The sequence below is a fragment of the Sus scrofa genome, chromosome 2, assembly GCF_054392235.1.
Source record: "Sus scrofa isolate SSC_HxYL_T2T_F1_AM1 chromosome 2, Sscrofa_HxYL_maternal_Yorkshire_Landrace_v2.0, whole genome shotgun sequence".
NCBI classification, from domain to species: Eukaryota; Metazoa; Chordata; class Mammalia; order Artiodactyla; family Suidae; genus Sus; species Sus scrofa.
The window spans coordinates 28779869-28798203 of NC_139384.1; the positions used below are offsets into that span (position 1 = coordinate 28779869).

At 46.2% G+C, this 18335-nt stretch overlaps 1 protein-coding gene across 4 annotated transcripts in view; it reads left to right on the forward strand.

Annotated features, from left to right (window-relative positions):
• The window catches only part of SLC1A2 (solute carrier family 1 member 2), a 168472-nt gene that overhangs the window by 19171 nt on the left and 130966 nt on the right, over positions 1 to 18335 (forward strand). Inside the window, exons 1-3 of one of the 4 annotated variants that reach the window (XM_085011449.1) lie at positions 2326 to 2439; positions 15468 to 16067; positions 17543 to 17818. The exons of 2 other annotated variants lie outside the window; for them this stretch is intronic. In XM_085011449.1, coding sequence (XP_084867575.1) covers positions 17790 to 17818 — 29 coding nt within the window. In that variant the 5' untranslated portion in view covers positions 2326 to 2439; positions 15468 to 16067; positions 17543 to 17789. Of the gene's footprint in view, positions 1 to 2325; positions 2440 to 15467; positions 16068 to 17448; positions 17819 to 18335 lie in introns of those variants that run through there. One more of the 4 variants, XM_005660995.4, reaches the window with a different exon arrangement.

Here is an 18335-nt window from a genome sequence, read left to right on the forward strand (position 1 = left end):
ACAGCATTCTGGAAGACTGGAGAGTTTATCTATTACAAGTTTATTCATTATACATGAAATCCATACTGGTTAGATACAAACAAGATCTAAAAAGTCCATGATACCTATTATCTCATAACCAGCTATAAAAATCTTTAATATTGGTATATTTCATTTGGAGCTTATGCATATTTACATGTCAATACATTTTTAATAAAAGTGGAAGCATGACCTACAGATTGTCTTATAAACTAATTTTTTGCCTTGGCAATGTGTTATGAACATCTATTTATAAGTAAATCTATAAACTTTAATGACTATGTAGTTTCCATTTTGTGGATATATTCTAACTTTCAAAACCAGTCTCCTGTTGTCAGATACTTGTTGCCAATTTTTCACTGTTATAAACATCTTTGTAGGTACAGCTCTGCAAACCCATCTCATTATTGCTTTGGGGTGGATTTCCAGAAGTGGAATTGCTGGGTCAAATGATGAACAAACTTATCAATTTGGCATATATTTCCCAATTGTGCAGTGACTGAGGGGTGGGACAGGAGATGGAGAGAATGAATGCAATTGTCTTTTTAAATTGACCTCACTGCAGTATCTATTAATTATAGTCGTGATACAGGATGGCTCTGTGGTTAAGTGTAATTCCTGGCAAAAATGTGAGCCGTGTATAGACTGAGAAATGTCTCTGTCCTGCACTTGTTTAAAAAAAATTTTTTTTTCTGTGTCAGCTTTTCCTATTTCCTGTGTCCTCTTTAACATCCCATGTCAGTCTATGTGGAAATGGTCACATGCTTTGTTTCAGAGACTTGACACAAATTGCAGAATGTTCTTGTGATGTCTTTATCTGTAACTGCAGAGAGAGTTAGTTCCCTGGTGGTCTAGTGGTTAGGACTTGGCGCTGTCACCACTGGAGCTCAGGTTAAACAAATAAACAAAAACAAAAAAGAAAAACAAAACCCTCCAACCCTTCTCTTCGTAACTGTGCAGAGTTCACCCTGTGTTTCTAAGGGGTTATCGGTCCTCTCCCAAGTGCTTTTTGTGAAAGGTGGCTCCTGACTACTCTGGGCGGGCTTCTTCCTTTTTGCTCTGTCTTTTGAGGGTCCCAGGCTAGGGGTCCAATCAGAGCTATAGCTGCCGGCCTGCACCAGAGCCACAGCAACATCAGAGCAGAACCGTGTCTGCGACCTACACCACAGCTCATGGCAACGCAGGATCCTTAACCCACTGAGTGAGGCCAGGGATCGAACCCACAACCTCATGGTTCCTAGTCGGATTCATTTCCACTGTGCCATGATGGGGGCTCCTTTGTTCTGTCTTTTTTGCTGCAGATGGAAAGAACTAAATATCCCATCTAATACCGAGTAGGAATAGATGTTCGTACAAGTTGCATACAACTGGCGAAGGCATTCTCTCCATGCTGGCATCGTGCAAGCCCTGCTTCTCACTTTCTTAACCCTCTTGTCTCAAGATCCAGTCCTGCCCCCAACCCCAGCCACCTCCCTGGCTCCACTTGTGGTCATCTGGATTTTGTACCCAAGTTCTATGGAGGTGACATCTTCCTAACACTCAAACTAGGAGAACCATCCTATTTGTCTTCATTATCTGGGCAGATCAAAGTTAAGGTGTTGAGACCAAGTCATTAAAAGTGCTTGCTTGGATGGAGTTCCTGTTGTGTGTGGCTCAGCTGTAAAGAACCTGGCTAGTATCCATGAGGACGTGGGTTCTATCCCAGGCCCCGCTCAGTGGGTTAAGGATCGGTGTTGCCATGAGCTGTGGTGTAGGCCGGCAGCTCAGCTCTGATTCAGCCCCTAACCTGGGACCTTCCATATGCCTTGGGTGCGGCCCTAAAAAGATTAAATAAATAAATACATAAATATATAAATAAAGCGCTTGCGTGGAGTTCCCTGGTGGTCTGGCGGGCTAAGGATCTGGTGTCGTCACTGCTGTGGCTCAGGTTCAACTCCTGGCTTGAGAACTTCTGCGTGATACAGGCACAGCCATAAAGAAATAAAGAAAGAAATACAATAAAAGTGCTTGCTTTAGTTTCCCACATGTCCTAGGAGATGTCTGTAGGGACATCCAGTCTGTTAAAGGCTAGCTCTTGACTTCCTTACGGATGAAGGGGGGGACTCCACGGGGAGGGGAGCCATTCAGGGAGTGGGGGGAAGGGAAGAGGGGAGTAGTCTGGACATGCTGAGGGTCAGAGCATGCTCTTTCCAGGCTGGTAGGAGGAGAGGCAGCTGAAAATGTTTCCTTTGCAAGTACCTTGCAGGTGATGCACATGAACTCACAAATGGGGTCTCTCCTCGGGGTGGGTGGGGACGCAGCTCCGTTCAGGCCCTGCAGGCCTAGAGCGGCCGTCCAGGAGGCTCTGAATGGCCTCTCCCCGTCTCACGTGTGTCACAGCCCCGTGGAGCTGAGGCGGAGGCTAAGCTTCTGCTGCTTAGGGTAAGACGCTACCTTTATTTAGCTCTCTTAAGATTAGGTAATTCATAGCACATCCCCGAGGGGGAGAGGCGGTGGCCGGGCTTTGCATTACCCTCCAAACTGTGGCCTTCCAACATCTATTTGAACAGGCTTTCGTTAACGCCGTGTGGAGTGGCTGTAGGCGCCGTGCCCCTTGGACTGCTCCCCAGGGGCGGCCCTTCAAGTTCGGGCAGTGTTTCCTTGGGCCAAACTCAGACTATACGTGGTTCCATCCCCTTCGAAAGTGAGAGGGGTCGGTGCATGTGTGACATTGCCTTGGAAATGAATGCGGAATCGGCTTCTGTGTCCCATTAAGGATAACCAGGTGCTTCTTGTTGTTGTCAGCATGGACTCAGAATGTTCCAGAACATTTGGCCCAGCCCCCCGCCCCCTCTCCTTAGCCTGAGGCCTGGCGTCAAAGTGAGTTGAGAGATCCGGGTTTTGGTCCTTGCTCTGCTACTGGCTTCCAGACCAGAAATCTATCCATTCTGTCTCATGATGCGCTCCATGAACTTTACAGATTGAGAGAGAAGGAAATGAGGTTTTACCGGCGGTCGAAACTGTGGTTCAGGCATCCTCTGAGCCTGTCTTACTCCCTCCTGGTGTGTGAGCTCCACCTGTGTTCTTCCCTTCACTGTGGGCTACTCCAGGGCCCTGGGGACAGTGACTGTCCCTTGGGGGTGGTGCCACTCCTGCTTCAGTCTTGGCGGAAGGTGAGTGGGAAGCCAAACACCCCTTAGCGCCCCAGAGCCTCTCACGTACAAGGGGGATGTAACTCTAAGGAGTCTATTGAAGGTACGGGAATAACCAGAGGAATACTGATTTAAGAAAAGATAGCCACAAAAATGACTATTCTCAATGCTTAAGAGAAAAGGAACCCTGAGTTCCCATTATGGCACTGTGGAAATGCATCCGACTAGTATCCACAAGGATGTAGGTTGGATCCCTGGCCTTGCTCAGTGAGTTAAGGATCTGGTGTTGCCATGAGCTGTGGTGTAGGTCACAGATGAGGCTCGGAGCTGGTGTGGCTGTGGCTGTGGTGTAGGCCGGCAGTTGTAGCTCCTATCTGCCCCTTAGCCTGGAAACTTCCACATGCCATGGGCGTGGCCTTAAAAAAAGCAAAAAGAGAGAGAGAGAAGGATCCTAAACTTTTGACAGGGTGCCTCCTGAGAGCTGAAGTCACCCCTGGCGCTGGCTTGGAGTCTGAATGCAGAGAAAGAGGCCCCTGTCCTTCAGTCCTTCACCAGGTGGGCAGGCACCACTCCCTTTTGGAACCCCTCGACTCCTGCCTACGGGGACCTGGATGATGTCCCTGGGTCTCCATCACCCTCCCTGCATTAGGACCGTGGAGTGTTCCCGATGTCAGAGGTGCTCACTCTGGGTAGCACAGTGGCGGCATCAGTGCGGAAGGCACTCTGGTCCCTGCAAGAGCTCAGCCCCTCCTGGGTCTCTGGGATGCTCTGAGAAACCATAGGCCACGGCCCATGCTCGCCTCACAGGGCACCTGGGCTCCTGGGCACAGCAGCGGTCCAAGAGGGCAGTGCACCCTCCATACCTACCGGGGCAAGAAGTGCTTTTGTCAAAGGTAACATCCCAGGCGGCTCTCCTGGTACGTCTCCTGGTATGTTAGCCTTCATCCAGCACAGAGAGCGGATTTGGTTTCATGATGCATCGTCCTTTCCTCGTCTCCTGGCTTCCATGTCATTCCCGGAGCTTAACTGTGCAGCACGAATGGGACTCGGAGCTGTCTCTCCAAGCCCCGGGGTCACTTGGCCCTGATCACTTGCACTGACTCGATCAGAATGGACAGGTTTGACTTTTCCTGGAATTCCATCGCATTCTTGGCTGGTGGGATGGTGGCCCTCTGGCGGATGAACAGGAATTGAAGGGGAGGCGGTGGGGGTGACGCTCCAGGGTAGAAAAGAAGGGCTCAGCCCGCCTGGCCCTTCCGGCCTTTCGCTGCTGAGTCACCCCGTCGTTTGCTACTGGCTGAAAAGTTCATGCTTCTTGGACTCAAGTGAAAGGACTTACTTTTTAAGCAGGATTGTTAAATGAGCTGTTTGCACCTTCATGCAATTGGTAAGTAGTCTTTGGCTCCAGCAGGCTCCGGCTGCCAAAGCTGTGCGTCCAGTGGGCCTGAGGGCACAGACGTCTGGTGGGTCCAGGGCAATGCAGCAGTTCTCTGACGTGCATGTTTGGGAACAAAGGGTGGACCTTAGCCTTCGCTGTGACATTTCTAGCAGCCCAGGACACCCCCACTGCCTTCACAAGGGAGGTGGGTTGGAAGGATCTTGTGCGGGGGACCTTGTACAAGACAGAGGAGTTGACCTTTCAAGATTTCTGGGGTTGGAGGTCTCTTGTGGCAGAGTGAGTTAAGGGTCTGGTGTTGTCACTGCAGCAGCTCGCGTTGCTGCTGTGGTGTGGGTTCAATCCCTGGTCTGGGAACTTCCACATACTGTGGGAGCAGACCCCCCCCCCAAAAAAAAGACTCCTGGGGTTAAAGGTTGGGATTTGTTCAGGGCTGGGGTAGGACTTGGTGACAGAAGGGCAATAAGCTTGCAAATTGCTGAGGGAAGAAGGGTTTGATTAGAGTATGATGTCTTCTTTTCCACATGGATGGGAGAATGATAGGTCATAGTTATCAAAAGGTCTCCAGGGCCTGGAACCTCTTCTAGCCGTTCCCACAAGAAGAAAACCTCGGGGGAGGAAGAGGAAAATTGTGAAAGAGGAGGAGACGTGCACGGTGATAAAAAGGAGTCTCTTTTCTCTCGCAGCTGTTAAAACCTGCACATGTTAGGCAAAGGATCCTTTAAAATGTCGTTGTAATATCCTTAAAACTTTTTTTTTTTTAATAAACATCATAGCACCTGCCTTGCAGAGGTGGTGCAATGAAGGTCATCTGCCATTTGACCAGTGCTGGAAGAAACAGGTGCTCTGAAAAGGTGGCTATTTTAAAACTTATTACCATATAAGCACAGTCATGCTTAAATCTCTCTAGAACACCTAAAACCGCCTCCAAGACATGTAAGAGCTTCAAAGTGTATTAACACTGCATTTGCACGCTCTCCTCCTTCAAGCACACATGTGCAGCTTGCAGTTACTGAATCTTCCAGAAGGGGCACTCCTGAGGATGCCACGCCTGGATGAATGTTGGGCAGGACTCAGAGTATCCCTTCCAGGTGGCTGTCCCAAGCCCCTTCACTGCCACCAGGAAGCCTGGGAAGTTGGGAAGTGTTTACTTCTGGGGGCCAAAGGCGGGGCTTGGAGCTCGAGCTCACTTGTCTGGTGAGCAGAAGTAGGATGACAAACTCAATAAGTGTAAATACTGTTTGGCCCTGGGCATTTCTCCTAGTTTGTATGGAATTGCCCAGCAGGACCCCTGGCCCAGAGCACTACAGGCAGGCTTCCTCTGCCTGCTGCTGCTGCTGCTGACATCTCCTACCCTAGACACAGGGGGGCGCTACAACCCCACTGTTCCTCAAGAGACAGCTGGAGGTCCTCCCTGGGTTTGCTGCCTGAGCCCTGAACATCCAGGTTCCATTGTCCTTATGCGATTTCATATTCGCTGTGCATTCCTATGAGGAATCAGTGGAAGGATGGCAGTGCCCTAAAATGCCTGTGTGCACGCGCGCGCACACACACACACATGGACAATTATAAGCAATTTTTATTTATTTACCAAAATAGGATAATCACCTGCAAGTAATTTTATTATTTGCTTTTTCATTTAATAAAAACCCTAGTGGGGAGTTCCTGTCGTGGCACAGCGGAAATGAATCCGACTAGTATCCAGGAGGATGCGGGTTCAATCCCTGGCCTTGCTCAGTGGGTTAAGGATCCAGTGTTGCCGTGAACTATGGTTTAGGTCACAGAAACGGCTTGGATCCTGTGATGCTGTGGCTGTGGTAGAGGCCGATTCGACTCCTAGCCTGGGAATGTCCCTATGCTGAGGGTGAGGCCCTAAAAAGCAAAAAGCAAACAAACCAAAACAAACAACACAACAAACAAAAAACCAGAGTGAACTTTTTAGTTTTTCCCATACTATTTTTTTCAAAGTGTCTTTAGATATCTGGGACGGTCAAATCCGAAGTTTGAAGCCCTAAAGTGTTAGGGTTGAAGATGAAAAACAAAAAGTCCTAACTGAGGTGAGGAGAGGCTTTGAATGATTGCATTTCGATCAGTCCAAGAGTGGCGTCTGAGCAGTGTGTGTTTTCATGGTGTGTGGGAGCCAGGTCACTTTCCCTAAAACTAGAGAAATCGTTGCAACCCTTCGATTCCCCAAGGAGAGGCCTTCTTCCGCACAACCTGCTCCCGTGTCCCTCTGGACCGTTGACAGACGGGCCAGTTCTCCCAGCCACAAAAAGGTGGAATTTAGCCCTCCATCCAGCCAGGAAGGGATTGTGGGGGGAGGGGATGGTGCAAACAAGGTAGAAATGATAGCCCAGGCCTTGTTGTCAGATTGGCACGGGTTCGAATCCCAGCTCTGTTATTCGATGCTCAGCTGGGTGGTCTTAGGCCAGTTGCTCACTTGCTCAGAGCCTCATCTGTAAAGTGTGGTGATGAAACTCCTCTAGCAGGATCAGTATCAGGTCAGTAACACACACATGTATACATGTATATAGATGTATTTATATATGACATGGCACAGTGACTGGCAGATAATAAGCGCCCAGTGCTCTGTTAGGGCTCAGCAGACTTTTTCTGCAAAGGGCCAGGCAGTAAATATTTTAGGACTTGTAGGTCACAGAGTCTGTATCACGACTCTTCAGCAACACGTGAATGAAGCAGGTGGAGGATGTGTTCCAATAAGGGTTTATCTACAAAAACAGATGTCAGGGTGGATTTGACCATGGACAGTTGTTGCTGTCCCAAAGAACCTTCACGCGAGCCTCCTAGATAATGTTAAATGTTCTTGTAGCCCCAGGAAAAAAATAAAGAGGAAGAAGTGAAATTAGTCTTAATAAAATATTTTATTTGCTTCAAATCATCCAACCTGTTGTTGCTGCCACATGCAATTAATGTGAAAGATCAGGAATGAGGTAATTAATGTTTGGTAGGATTTTTTTAAACGTCTGCCGTTTATTTGAAACTTAAGGCCACTCTCACGTCATGCCACGTTTCCAGTGGTCCATCACTAAATCGGACAGCACAGCTTCGGGTGGTGCTTCTTAAACTGTGTGTCCTGACCATTCGGTGGGTCAAGAAATCAATTTATTAGAAAAAAGTGAAATTAAAAAAATGAATAGAAGAATAGAATCTATCAGAGAACATTTCGTATGGAAAGAGTGTGGGTCATTTGCTGCGGTTGTGTGTGTGTTTGTGTGTGTATGCTTGCACATGTATGGATATGTGCTTATGTATGCATGCTTGCATGTATGTTGTGTGTATGCATGTGTGTGTGCTTACATGTATGTGTGTGCTGGGTCATACTGAGAAACATCGGCTATATTTCTTCCTGTGGGTCATTGTCAAACATGCTTGAAATTGACTGATTGACAGATGAAAATCAAGTTGTTTTTTTAAATCAGGCTAAATGAGGAGTTCCTGTCGTGGCTCAGCGGTAACGAACCTGACTAGTATCCATGAGGACAAGGGTTTGATCTCCGGCCTTGCTCACTGGGTTAAAGATCTGGCATTGCCGTGAGCTGTGGTGTAGGTCGCAGATGCCACTTGGATCCGGAGTTGCTGTGGCTGTGGTTTGGGATGGCAGCTGTAGCTCCAATTTGACCCTTAAGCCTGGGAGCTTCCATATGCCACAGGTGTGGCTGTAAATAAAAGCAAAAATAAATAAATAAATAAATAAAATCAGGCTGAGGCGTTAGCAGCTTTGCCAGGGCTGTGCCAAAGCTATCCATTGACCACGTGACATGTGTAAAACCAGTCAAACCAGTTACTAAATGTCAGGCTGACCACTTCAAAAATACAAATCAGAATTCTCAACTTTTAAAAGTTTGACTTTATTATCGCTATGCTTAGTTTCAAAGGATCCTCATTTTACAGATAGTGAACAGAAACCCGAGAGGTGACATGTGTAATCAAGATCCCAGACAGGAGCCGTGCTTCATGGTAAAAATGAGACCAGCCTTGGGTCCAGCTCAGGAACAGCTCCTGCTTCACGTGTCCACCTGTGCATGTGGATGGACACCTGGGCCAACTCACCTGGTGACTTAAGTGTCACGAGGTATTTTGCTTGGAACTTTGGAATATAAGAAACAAAAGTTAAAGAGATACTGTGTTGAAGTCGTTCCTTCTCTTCTTGATTCTTTTTTTTTTTTTTTTTTTTTGTCTTTTTGCCGCGCCTGTGGCATATGGAGGTTTCCAGGCTAGGGGTCCATTCGGAGCTGTAGCCGCCAGCCTATGCCAGAGCCACAGCAAAGCGGGATCCAAGCCCCATCTGAGACCCACACCACAGCTCACGGCAACGCCGGACCCTTAACCTGCTGAGCAAAGCCAGGGATCGAACCCGCAACCTCATGGTTCCTAGTCGGATTCGTTAACCACTGAGTCATGATAGAAATGCCCGTCTTGATTCTTTCATTGATTCTTCCGCACATTTTTCTGAACATTCAAAACCAAAAGTGAAGTAGGTTCAGGCTCTGGTGCTCTAGCAGTGCATGATCCCAGAAGGAGAGTTGTCTTTCCAAGTGTGTCTAAGAAGCGGAGGAGTGTGTCAGAGGTGGTGTGTCAGAGGAAGCGGAGGAGAGCATGTTGTTGCATTTGGTTCATAACTTCATAAGAAATGAAAATAGGAAATTGAGGGAGTTCCCGTTGCGACACAGTGGAAACAAATCTGACTAGGAACCATGAGGTTGCGGGTTTCATCCCTGGCCTTGCTCAGCAGGTTAAGGATCTGACGTTGCCATGAGCTGTGGTGTAGGTCACAGATGCAGCTCGGATCTGGCGTTGCTGTGGCTGTGGTGTAGGCTGGCACCTGTAGCTCTGATTAGACCCCTAGTCTGGGAACCTCCATATGCCACAGGTGCAACCCTAAAGAGACGAAAAAAAAAAAAATAGCACATTGATAAAATTTAACCCCTGCACACCCAATCCCTCGTTAGCTGTGTGATGAAAGACATTTTAAATAACTTGTATAGTAAAAAGTATTTAAGGTCCATTTTCCTGAAATAAATTCTGAAATATCCCCCTCCTGGTTGGGTTCAGTTTTCTTCCTTTCCTACAGGACTGGGATGTAGAAAAAAACACAGATTTTAGATTCAGGCCGACTTGGGTACAAATCCTGCCTGCACAGCTTCTAGGCTGTAAAACTTAGCCATGGTCTCTAAGGCTCAGCTTCCTTGTCCATAAAATGGAGATAATAATTTTAGCCTCATAAGTTTGTGGTAAAGATTAGTTGGGGAAATGTATATTAAGGTAAAAAAGTTTGTGTGGAAAAATGCTTTTATATCTGAATTTTTGATATGAATATGTTTTCATAGTAATAGAGCGAAGTTGAGTATAGAAATGATGTAGTTTTTTCACTTCTTCTTCCTTCCAGAAGGGTGCAGTGTAAGGCCAAGAAATGCTTTGTTTCAGTTATTTTCCTGTCCTGATACTTAATGACTGCATTTTTAAGATATCTTTTCTCCACCCGTTCCCATCTCATTCTCACACATATCCAGTTTCCATCAGGAATTCGATGTTAGAGGAAAAAATGGCCTCTTTTTCTGATACTTAAAAATAAACCACGACAAATAAGGACTTTGAGTTGTTGCCATGACTGCCAAACCCTCTCCTGCCCATTATCCAGAGTAAATTATTTATTTTTTTGTTTTGTTTTTTTTTTGGGGGGGGTGCAGATTTGGGGCCACAGGTGCGGCATATGGAGGTTCCCAGGCTAAGGGTTGAATTGGAGCTGTCGCTGCCAGCCTACACCACAGCCACAGCAACACCGGATCCTTAACCAACTGAACCGGGCCATGGATCACACCTGCATCCTCATGGATGCTGGTTGGGTGTGTTTCTGCTGAGCCACAGTGGAAACTCCCAGAGTAAATTATTAATGAGCTCGTCCAGGACTGTTTATCAGTAAACACACAGGTTGTTCTAAGGGGAAGGTTGTATGACTCTGGTAGGGAGAGTGAGGTTGCAGTGCTGGGAAAGTTGGTGGTGGTGGGGGGGTGCTTGCTTCTCAGCCTCCGTCCACAGGGAAAGACCTGAATGAGCCAGCCATTTGCATGAGATCCTCTTCAGTGGCCAAAAAGTCTGTTTTCCTGGCATTTCAGGTGCTTACAAGGCTGAGTGCCTCTCTGAGTCACTTTTCCAGAAGCAAGATGCTTTAAACGAGCACTTTCTCTCATTCCCAGAAAGGGTTGACCCATTCCTGCTCAGATAATCCTTCCCAGAAATTAAGACAGCCATCCAGGGAGTTTGGTTGACCAGCCACAAATTCGTATACAAATTCCACGGGAGAGAGAGGGGAGGCCACTGGAAGACGAGAACGTCAGGAAGTATATGTTTGCAACTTATTGAGATAGAAATGGCTGTCCTTGTTTGGGGTTTTTTTTGTTTGTTTCTTTTTTTTCTTTTTCTTTTTTCTTTTTTGCCATTTTCTTGGGCCGCTTCCATGGCATATGGAGGTTCCCAGGCTAGGGGTCCAATCTGAGCTGTAGCCACCGGCCTACACCACAGCCACAGCAATGCGTGATCCAAGCCGGTTCTGTGATCTGCACCACAGCTCACGGCAACGCCAGATCCTTAACCCACTGAGCAAGGGCAAGGATCAAACCCACAACCTCATGGTTCCTAGTCGGATTCGTTAACTACTGAGCCACGATGGGAACTCCTGTCCTTGTTTTTATTTTAACAAGAAGCATGACCCATTCGCCATGGAAAAGCTTCTCAGACGAGGTCATTTTGAGCCCATTTACTTCACTTTTCTGAGCCTCAGTTTCTACATATGTGATATAGGTTTGACCGAATCTTTTAGGAATGGTCGCGAGGGTAAATGCATAGAAAACATGTAGCAAAGTTCCTGGCCCTCAGTAAGCCTTTAGTAGCTGCCGTTCTTAAACTGGTTGATCCCCGCACCATATATCCGTATTTCTCTAACATCGCTGAATCTCCTGAAATCTATTAGGATATTCAAACAAAAAGCCTGTTAAAGCTGATTTTATTTTCATTTTCAAGAATAAGGGAGTTCCCGTCGTGGCTCAGTGGTTTATGAATCCGACTAGGAACCATGAGGTTGCGGGTTTGATCTCTGCCCTTGCTCAGTGGGTTAAGGATCTGGCGTTGCCGTGAGCTGTGGTGCAGATCACAGAACCGGCTTGGATCACGCATTGCTGTGGCTGTGGTGTAGGCCGGTGGCTACAGCTCAGATTGGACCCCTAGCCTGGGAACCTCCATATGCTGCGGGAGTGGCCCAAGAAAGGGCAAAAAGACAAAAAAAAACAAAAACAAAAACAAACTAAGAATTGATTTTCTTTCACTTTCTTTCAGAAGAAAATGCCAGACACTGCCACCCCAGTCATAACATACTGATGCCTTTTCTTCAGTATTGAATTTTGGTTTCTACTAACCATCTCCGAATTTCATTGAAATGGTGTCTGAGGGTGTCAGTGTCTGAATGTATCTAGAAAACCTGTGCATTTTAAAAGACATGCACCTTTACTGACACAGTAAAAGAGTGAGAGATGAGAGAAGGCAAGATGGGCCTAAGAATTTAGGTCTTCCACTGAAGAGAAAAACCTGGCCATGTGGAGGAAACATAGCAAGGAATGTAGGTAAGGCCCAGAGCTAACAATGTCTAAAGGCTGGTTTTTCCTCATTGCTTTCTGTCTCCTTTGCCTAAATTCTTCTAATTTTGATGAGACAAATACCTGTAGGGTCAAGATAAAGAAATTATCATAGGAAGAGTTCCCGTCGTGGCTCAGTGGTTAACAAATTCAACTAGGAACCATGAGGTTGCGGGTTGGGTTCGATCCCTGCCCTTGCTCAGTGGGTTAAGGATCCGGTGTTGCCGTGAGCTGTGGTGTAGTTTGCAGATGTGGCTCGGATCCCACGTTGCTGTGGCTCTGGTGTAGGCTGGCAGCTACAGCGCCGAATGGACCCCTGGCCTGGGAACCTCCATATGCCTCAGGAGTGACCCAAGAAATGGCAAAAAGACAAAAAAAAAAAAAAAAAAGGAAAAAGAAAGAAATTATCACAGGAGTTTGGTTAGACGATGAATCCGGGGAGAGCATATGGGCTAGCCTGGCTCCTGGTGGAATTGGTTTTCTGAGATAACTTACAGGTCCCAAATGGTGTGCCTATAAAGGAATTCCAAAAAAACCATCTTACTGCCAGCCATGCCCCTCTGTAGGATCTTCTGCCTGGGAAGAATGGGAGACACGGCACTGCAAAACTTGGATGCATTAGAACTGAACAAACTCGCTGTGTGACCTTGGAGAAATTACCTAACCTCTCAGAGCCTGAGTTTGCTCATCTGGAAAAAGGCAGATAATATCTTCTTTGTAAGGTTGTGATGAGGAGGCAGTGGGAAACAATCTATGATGTGCTTGTCATGTTGTAAGCTTTCAAAATCTGTTATTCCTCTTGTGTATTGAAAAGCTGTTTCTCTAATTCATAAAGAGGAAGGCAGGGATGGTTTGACCTGGGAGATTTACTGGTCTTTCTAGTTACACTTAGGGGTGAGGGGAAGAGCTTTTGTTTTTGAATATTTCTGTTTCACTCTCTCATTTGTTCACTTTGAGGCCCATTTATAGTATGATCTTGTCAATCATTCAGCATGTGGGTAAATTATCATACTTCCTTAGCTTATTCTCATACATACAGCATATTTCTGGGAAATTTAACTAAGAGCCTCTCTATGAGTTGTGCCATATTTAGGCAGATGGTTACCTATTGAGTACACAATAGGGCAGGAAACGCATGTGCGCTGAGACTCTGATTATGGTCCTCCTGACCTTGGCACATCCTCTTGACTCCTTTAAACTTTATTATTTTTTTATTGTTATTTTTTATATGTAAAATATGAGATTGGCGATTGGGTTTCTAACATGCTTGTACATCCTCCAAATTCTATGGTTCAAGTTCTCAGTTCTTTGTGTAATTGTCTAATAGCACAAGCTGATGGCCAAACTTCCCCGAAGCTGGTGAATCTTCTGGAGATTTGGAAGTTGGGACACTGATGAATATGCCACAGTTCAAGTCTGGATAGGTATCTCAGCAAGAGAGAAAGCATCAGTGACGAACTGATGTTCCCGAATCCACTGAGCCTAAAGCTGGAACTGCCTGAGACTCATTTAATATTCTTGCATCTTCCACATGCTTGTCATTTTGAATTATGGCCGTATGCTGAGCAGATGGCCTCTGGGCTGATCTCTTTGTTCAAGAGGGAAGAGTTTATATTCATTTATCTGTACATTACTTTTCTAAAACTCATGGGATTTCTAAGGATGAGTTCAGAATTCAGACACACTAGGAGCAAGCTATGTGGGTGAGAACAGGCATCTTCCATGTTCCATGTGGGATCTGATGTCATCCAGAGTTTGGCAAATGAATGTTTCCATATACTTTGAGTTAACATATTTCTAGTATTATGATCTTTTGAAAAGTCATTCTCAGCTCTAGCCAACCAACCATCTAACCACTGATCCAAATGGGCACTTGGCAAGACAGCTTTCACCATTGTTTTGTTCTCTGTACTTGGATTTCCTGAGATACCCCTACCTCACATGATTCCACTCTCTTCTTTTGTTGTGTATGAGTGCATTTGTCTTTCAAACAACCAAAAAAGTCCGGAACAGGACAGTGGGGGAAGATGGCAGGCTATTGCTCAACTTTACTGGGTTGTGGCCATGCCATTTCTCAACTGTCCCCTTTATTCTGTTAACCATCAGTGCTCCATACTTGCCATCAGAACAACTGCTGACCCTTCAGCACTTAGAAGCCCGAAGGACAAGATCTGGGGGGAGATTGATGCAATACTTATCCTGAGTGAGATGGTAGCATAGTGGCTGCTCCTCAAAACACTAGCATTGCCCCCCTGGAATCCAACTGAGCACCGTTCAATAGACATTGATCCGATACCTGCTGTGCATGAGACTCTGTGATACAGTCTAGAAATATAGAGATGGATAAGATAAGGACCTTGGTCTTGAGTGGTTTACACTATAAGGACAGCAACAGCTTATGTAGAATATACTCTATGCCATGCATTGCTTTAAATGCTTCCTATGTGTTGGCTCATGTGACCTTCAGAACAACGCCACGAGGTCGGTACTGCCATTTTCATCACGATTTTCTAGGTGGAAAATGGAAATGCAGAGAGAGTGGGTAACTTGGTCAGTTAGAAAGTGAAAGAGCAACAGAACCAGAATCCAAACCCAGGCAGTTGACCTAAGTCCGACTCCTATGCTGGCATATCCTGCCTGTACTTTCCTCTTCACTGATAACCTCAGTAGCATCTTCACCATCCAAATCCTCGTAGTCTTTTTCTTATAAACAACCATTTATAAAATGTTCTCAAAGCAAAACAAAAAAATCTTTCACCCCAAAAACAAGGCGGAAAAAAAAACACCCCAAAAATTACTCATAAAGCCCACTACTGTTATCATTTTAGTTTATGTCATTTAAAGTTGTGCGTTTCTCATTTTTGTAAAAATAAACATTTTAAAATCTGCATTTTTTTCACTGGGGATTATGTCAGGTCTGTTTCTCCTCAGTGTATTCTTCTTCAACATAACTTTAATGCTGAGTTGGTTTGATGTTTTCAAATCATGCTTCCACTGCACAGCTGACCTAACTAATCCCTTATTGTTGGAATTGAGGTTATTTCCTACATTTCACGGTCATAAACTCATGATCATGCACATCTTTGTGTACACCTTTTTCCATCTACGTTTGACGTTTCTTTAGGTGGTTGTGGTGTTTAGGTCAGGAAAACAGAACCAGACTTCAGAATCAAGTTCCAAAGAACCATTTAGGTTCTTTTTTCTCCTGGAGAGCTTGAGAACTAGTAATACTATAAATGTCTTAGGGATGATCTAAGTCATCTTTTACTTTTTTAGGGACAAAATTTTAAAACTTCATCACTTGGAAACATGGGGAATTTTCTTCCTGAGAAACGGATGCATGGCTCTACCAAGGATTACCTAAACCAAGATGGAGCTGGTCTGGATGCCCCCCTCACCCCTCTTGACAAATCACTCAGTGGAATGAAGGAGAATCACACACAAGAGGATCAGGAAGATACAACACAGATTCAGTAGGAACTCTGTGAGAGTGAAAATGCAGAGAGGCTGACAGGCCAGGAGGGAAAACACAGTGTGAAATAAATAGCAAGCAAAAGACCCTCAAGCTGTGGTGGTTCAATAGATAGGGGTCGACCTCAGGCTTTGGAGGTCCATGGGGTGGAGGCAGAAGCCCAGCTCCACTTCTTACTTGCTGTGTGATCTCAAGGTTGTTCCTCCTGAGTCTCAGTCTCTTCATCTGTAAAATGGGCTTGTGAGAACACCTGCTTCAAAGAGTCGTTGTGAGGATTTAACCAGATCATCTAAGTCTAAGTGGTGCTGGCTGGCTGCGTTGCGCGGGGCCCTGGGCTACTGAAAGTTCATCATCATCTTCTTCAGCATCAGCATCACTCCATGGAGGGGATTATGTGATCCGAGGTCAGGGCCCACACGCTGCTGTGGCATTGAAAACCATCGGGGAGGTTTGCTTTTCCAGGAATGACAGCAAATGAAAGGGTGCCAGGTGACAGCTCTGGGAAAGGATCATCACACTTGCTTCCTGAAGTGTAAGGGGTATTGGCTTGGTATTTCCCCTCTGCTTTCTGAGGCAAACGAGGGCAGTTTGGGGCCCTGTATTGGCAGGGCTGGTACCTCTGACGACAGGGTGTGCAGGAGTGGATAGGCTTATAGCTTGTACTTCAGCATTCCTCTGGTGTTTTTTTAGAAGTTTACAATTAAAAATCACTTTGCATTTAAGCTTCTTTCGGGTGCTCTTGGTAGGATCTCCATTCAAAGGGAAAAAAGGGGGAACTCTATTGGTTAAGGTCACTGGGATGTTTAGGGAGTCACTAGGCTGCAGGTGGAGCAGGACTTAGGGCACAGAAGCCATCAGGGACGTTGTGTTCCTTCTCATCTCTTGGCTGGACTTTTCCGGATTATCCTCATTTCAGGGAATGATGGCTTCTAGCAGCTCAAGGCTTACAGCCTCCTCACCGTGGATAATTTCAGGAATAAAAAGTGCCTCTTTCCTGATGCCCCCAGGAAAAGGCCCAGGGAATAGTTTCATTAGCTGGTCTCTCAGGCACTCCCATTCCTGGTCTGATCATTTTAGGAAAGGTGTTTTTTTTTTTAAATTTTATTTTATTTTTTTAGTTCCGTACCAGTGGCATATGGAAGTTCCCAGGCTAGGGGTCTAATCAGAGCTACAGCTGCTGGCCTACACCACAGCCATGGCAACACAGGATCCGAGCCTCGTCTGCCACCTACACCACAGCTCATGGCAACGCCAGATCCTCCACCCACTGAGCGAGGTCATGGTTCCTAGTCGGATTCGTTTCCACTGTGCCGCAACGGGAACTCCCAGGAAAGGTTGTTGGATTGACTGGGTTGAGATCACTGGGTTCACTTCTAGGAGCATATGGAAAGGAGCAGTTCCCTAAGGAGATACCAGGAAGACAGAAAGAATGGGAAGAAGGCAGGAGGGGAGGAAGGAAGAAAAAGTTAGATGCATGGCCTCTATAGCGTCATAAAAACCTCATGATTATATGACTCACACCTGAGCCCTGCAATACTTAATTCCAGCTTAGTTTATGAAGAATCATTTTCTTTTCCACCTCCACTTCCATGGATGTGTGGTTTCTAAGGGTGGCTTTCCATCCCCTGAAGCTCCAGCAGTGGCTGTGTGTGAATCCTGCTGCTTCGAGCTCAGGGTGTCATTAGTAGCATAACAGCCACCCTGTGCAGCTTAACTTCTCCCTACAGATTCTAAAAATACCCCGAGGCCCTCGAAACAAACAGTGAGGCCTCGGCGTGCGCAGGCGCCGACCCAGCTGGGCTCCTCCGCTGCCCCAGTGCTGCCACTGGAAAGACAGCCATTGGCTCCCTCAGCTCTCTTCTTCCTTCTTTATTTTCAGTGTGGGCTCACCTATTCCACTGTGCAGGGGAGAAAAAGAGAGGTGATCGACGGAGCAGAACCGACTGGAGGAAAGGGGAAGAGAAAGCAGCACACTGGTCCACGCTGTCGTTTCGCAGCTTGCTGTAGACCTGAACTAAGATGTGTCAAGAGATCAGCCCAGTCCAGGGAGCAGCAGAGATTAGCGGGGATTTAATATAAAACTCTTTAACCAGAGGTCACCTAGAATAACTCTCACGTATGTGTTCATGGAGAGACCCGAGGACCATATGCGAAGGTTAGTGCTCACAAAAATAGTGCCACAACCTGGGTTATTTTTCCAAAGCAAAGCCAAACCCGATCCCCTTTCTGTGAAATTCTTAGGTGAAGTTGGAGCAGCCAGGGAACCGAGCTCTTTTTGTCTCAAGGAGGCGTCTCGTTTTGTGGGATTAAGGAGCCGAGCGTCTTGGCATCACGTGGGTTGGGACCCTGCCTAGTGCTGTCTTATCAAACCAGTGAGCGCTTGGCTTGTTTGAAACTGGGCCAAGGGATTAAGGGATATAATCAGATGGGTTATGAAAATATATGAGTCATTACAGACCTGACCTTTTATAGATTTCCTGGAAGAATCAGATGTCTCTTTGAGATAATGAACTTGAACCCAGTAGAAGCATGTGAGTAAGGTCTTTTGCTCTTGGTGCTTAATCGAATCTGAAAAGCAGGGTGAAAAAACCCACAGCTTTTTACCAACTCTATGGATGTCTGGACTACATCGAACATTTGTTTTAGCGATTGGGGAATGGCTGTTGGATGAA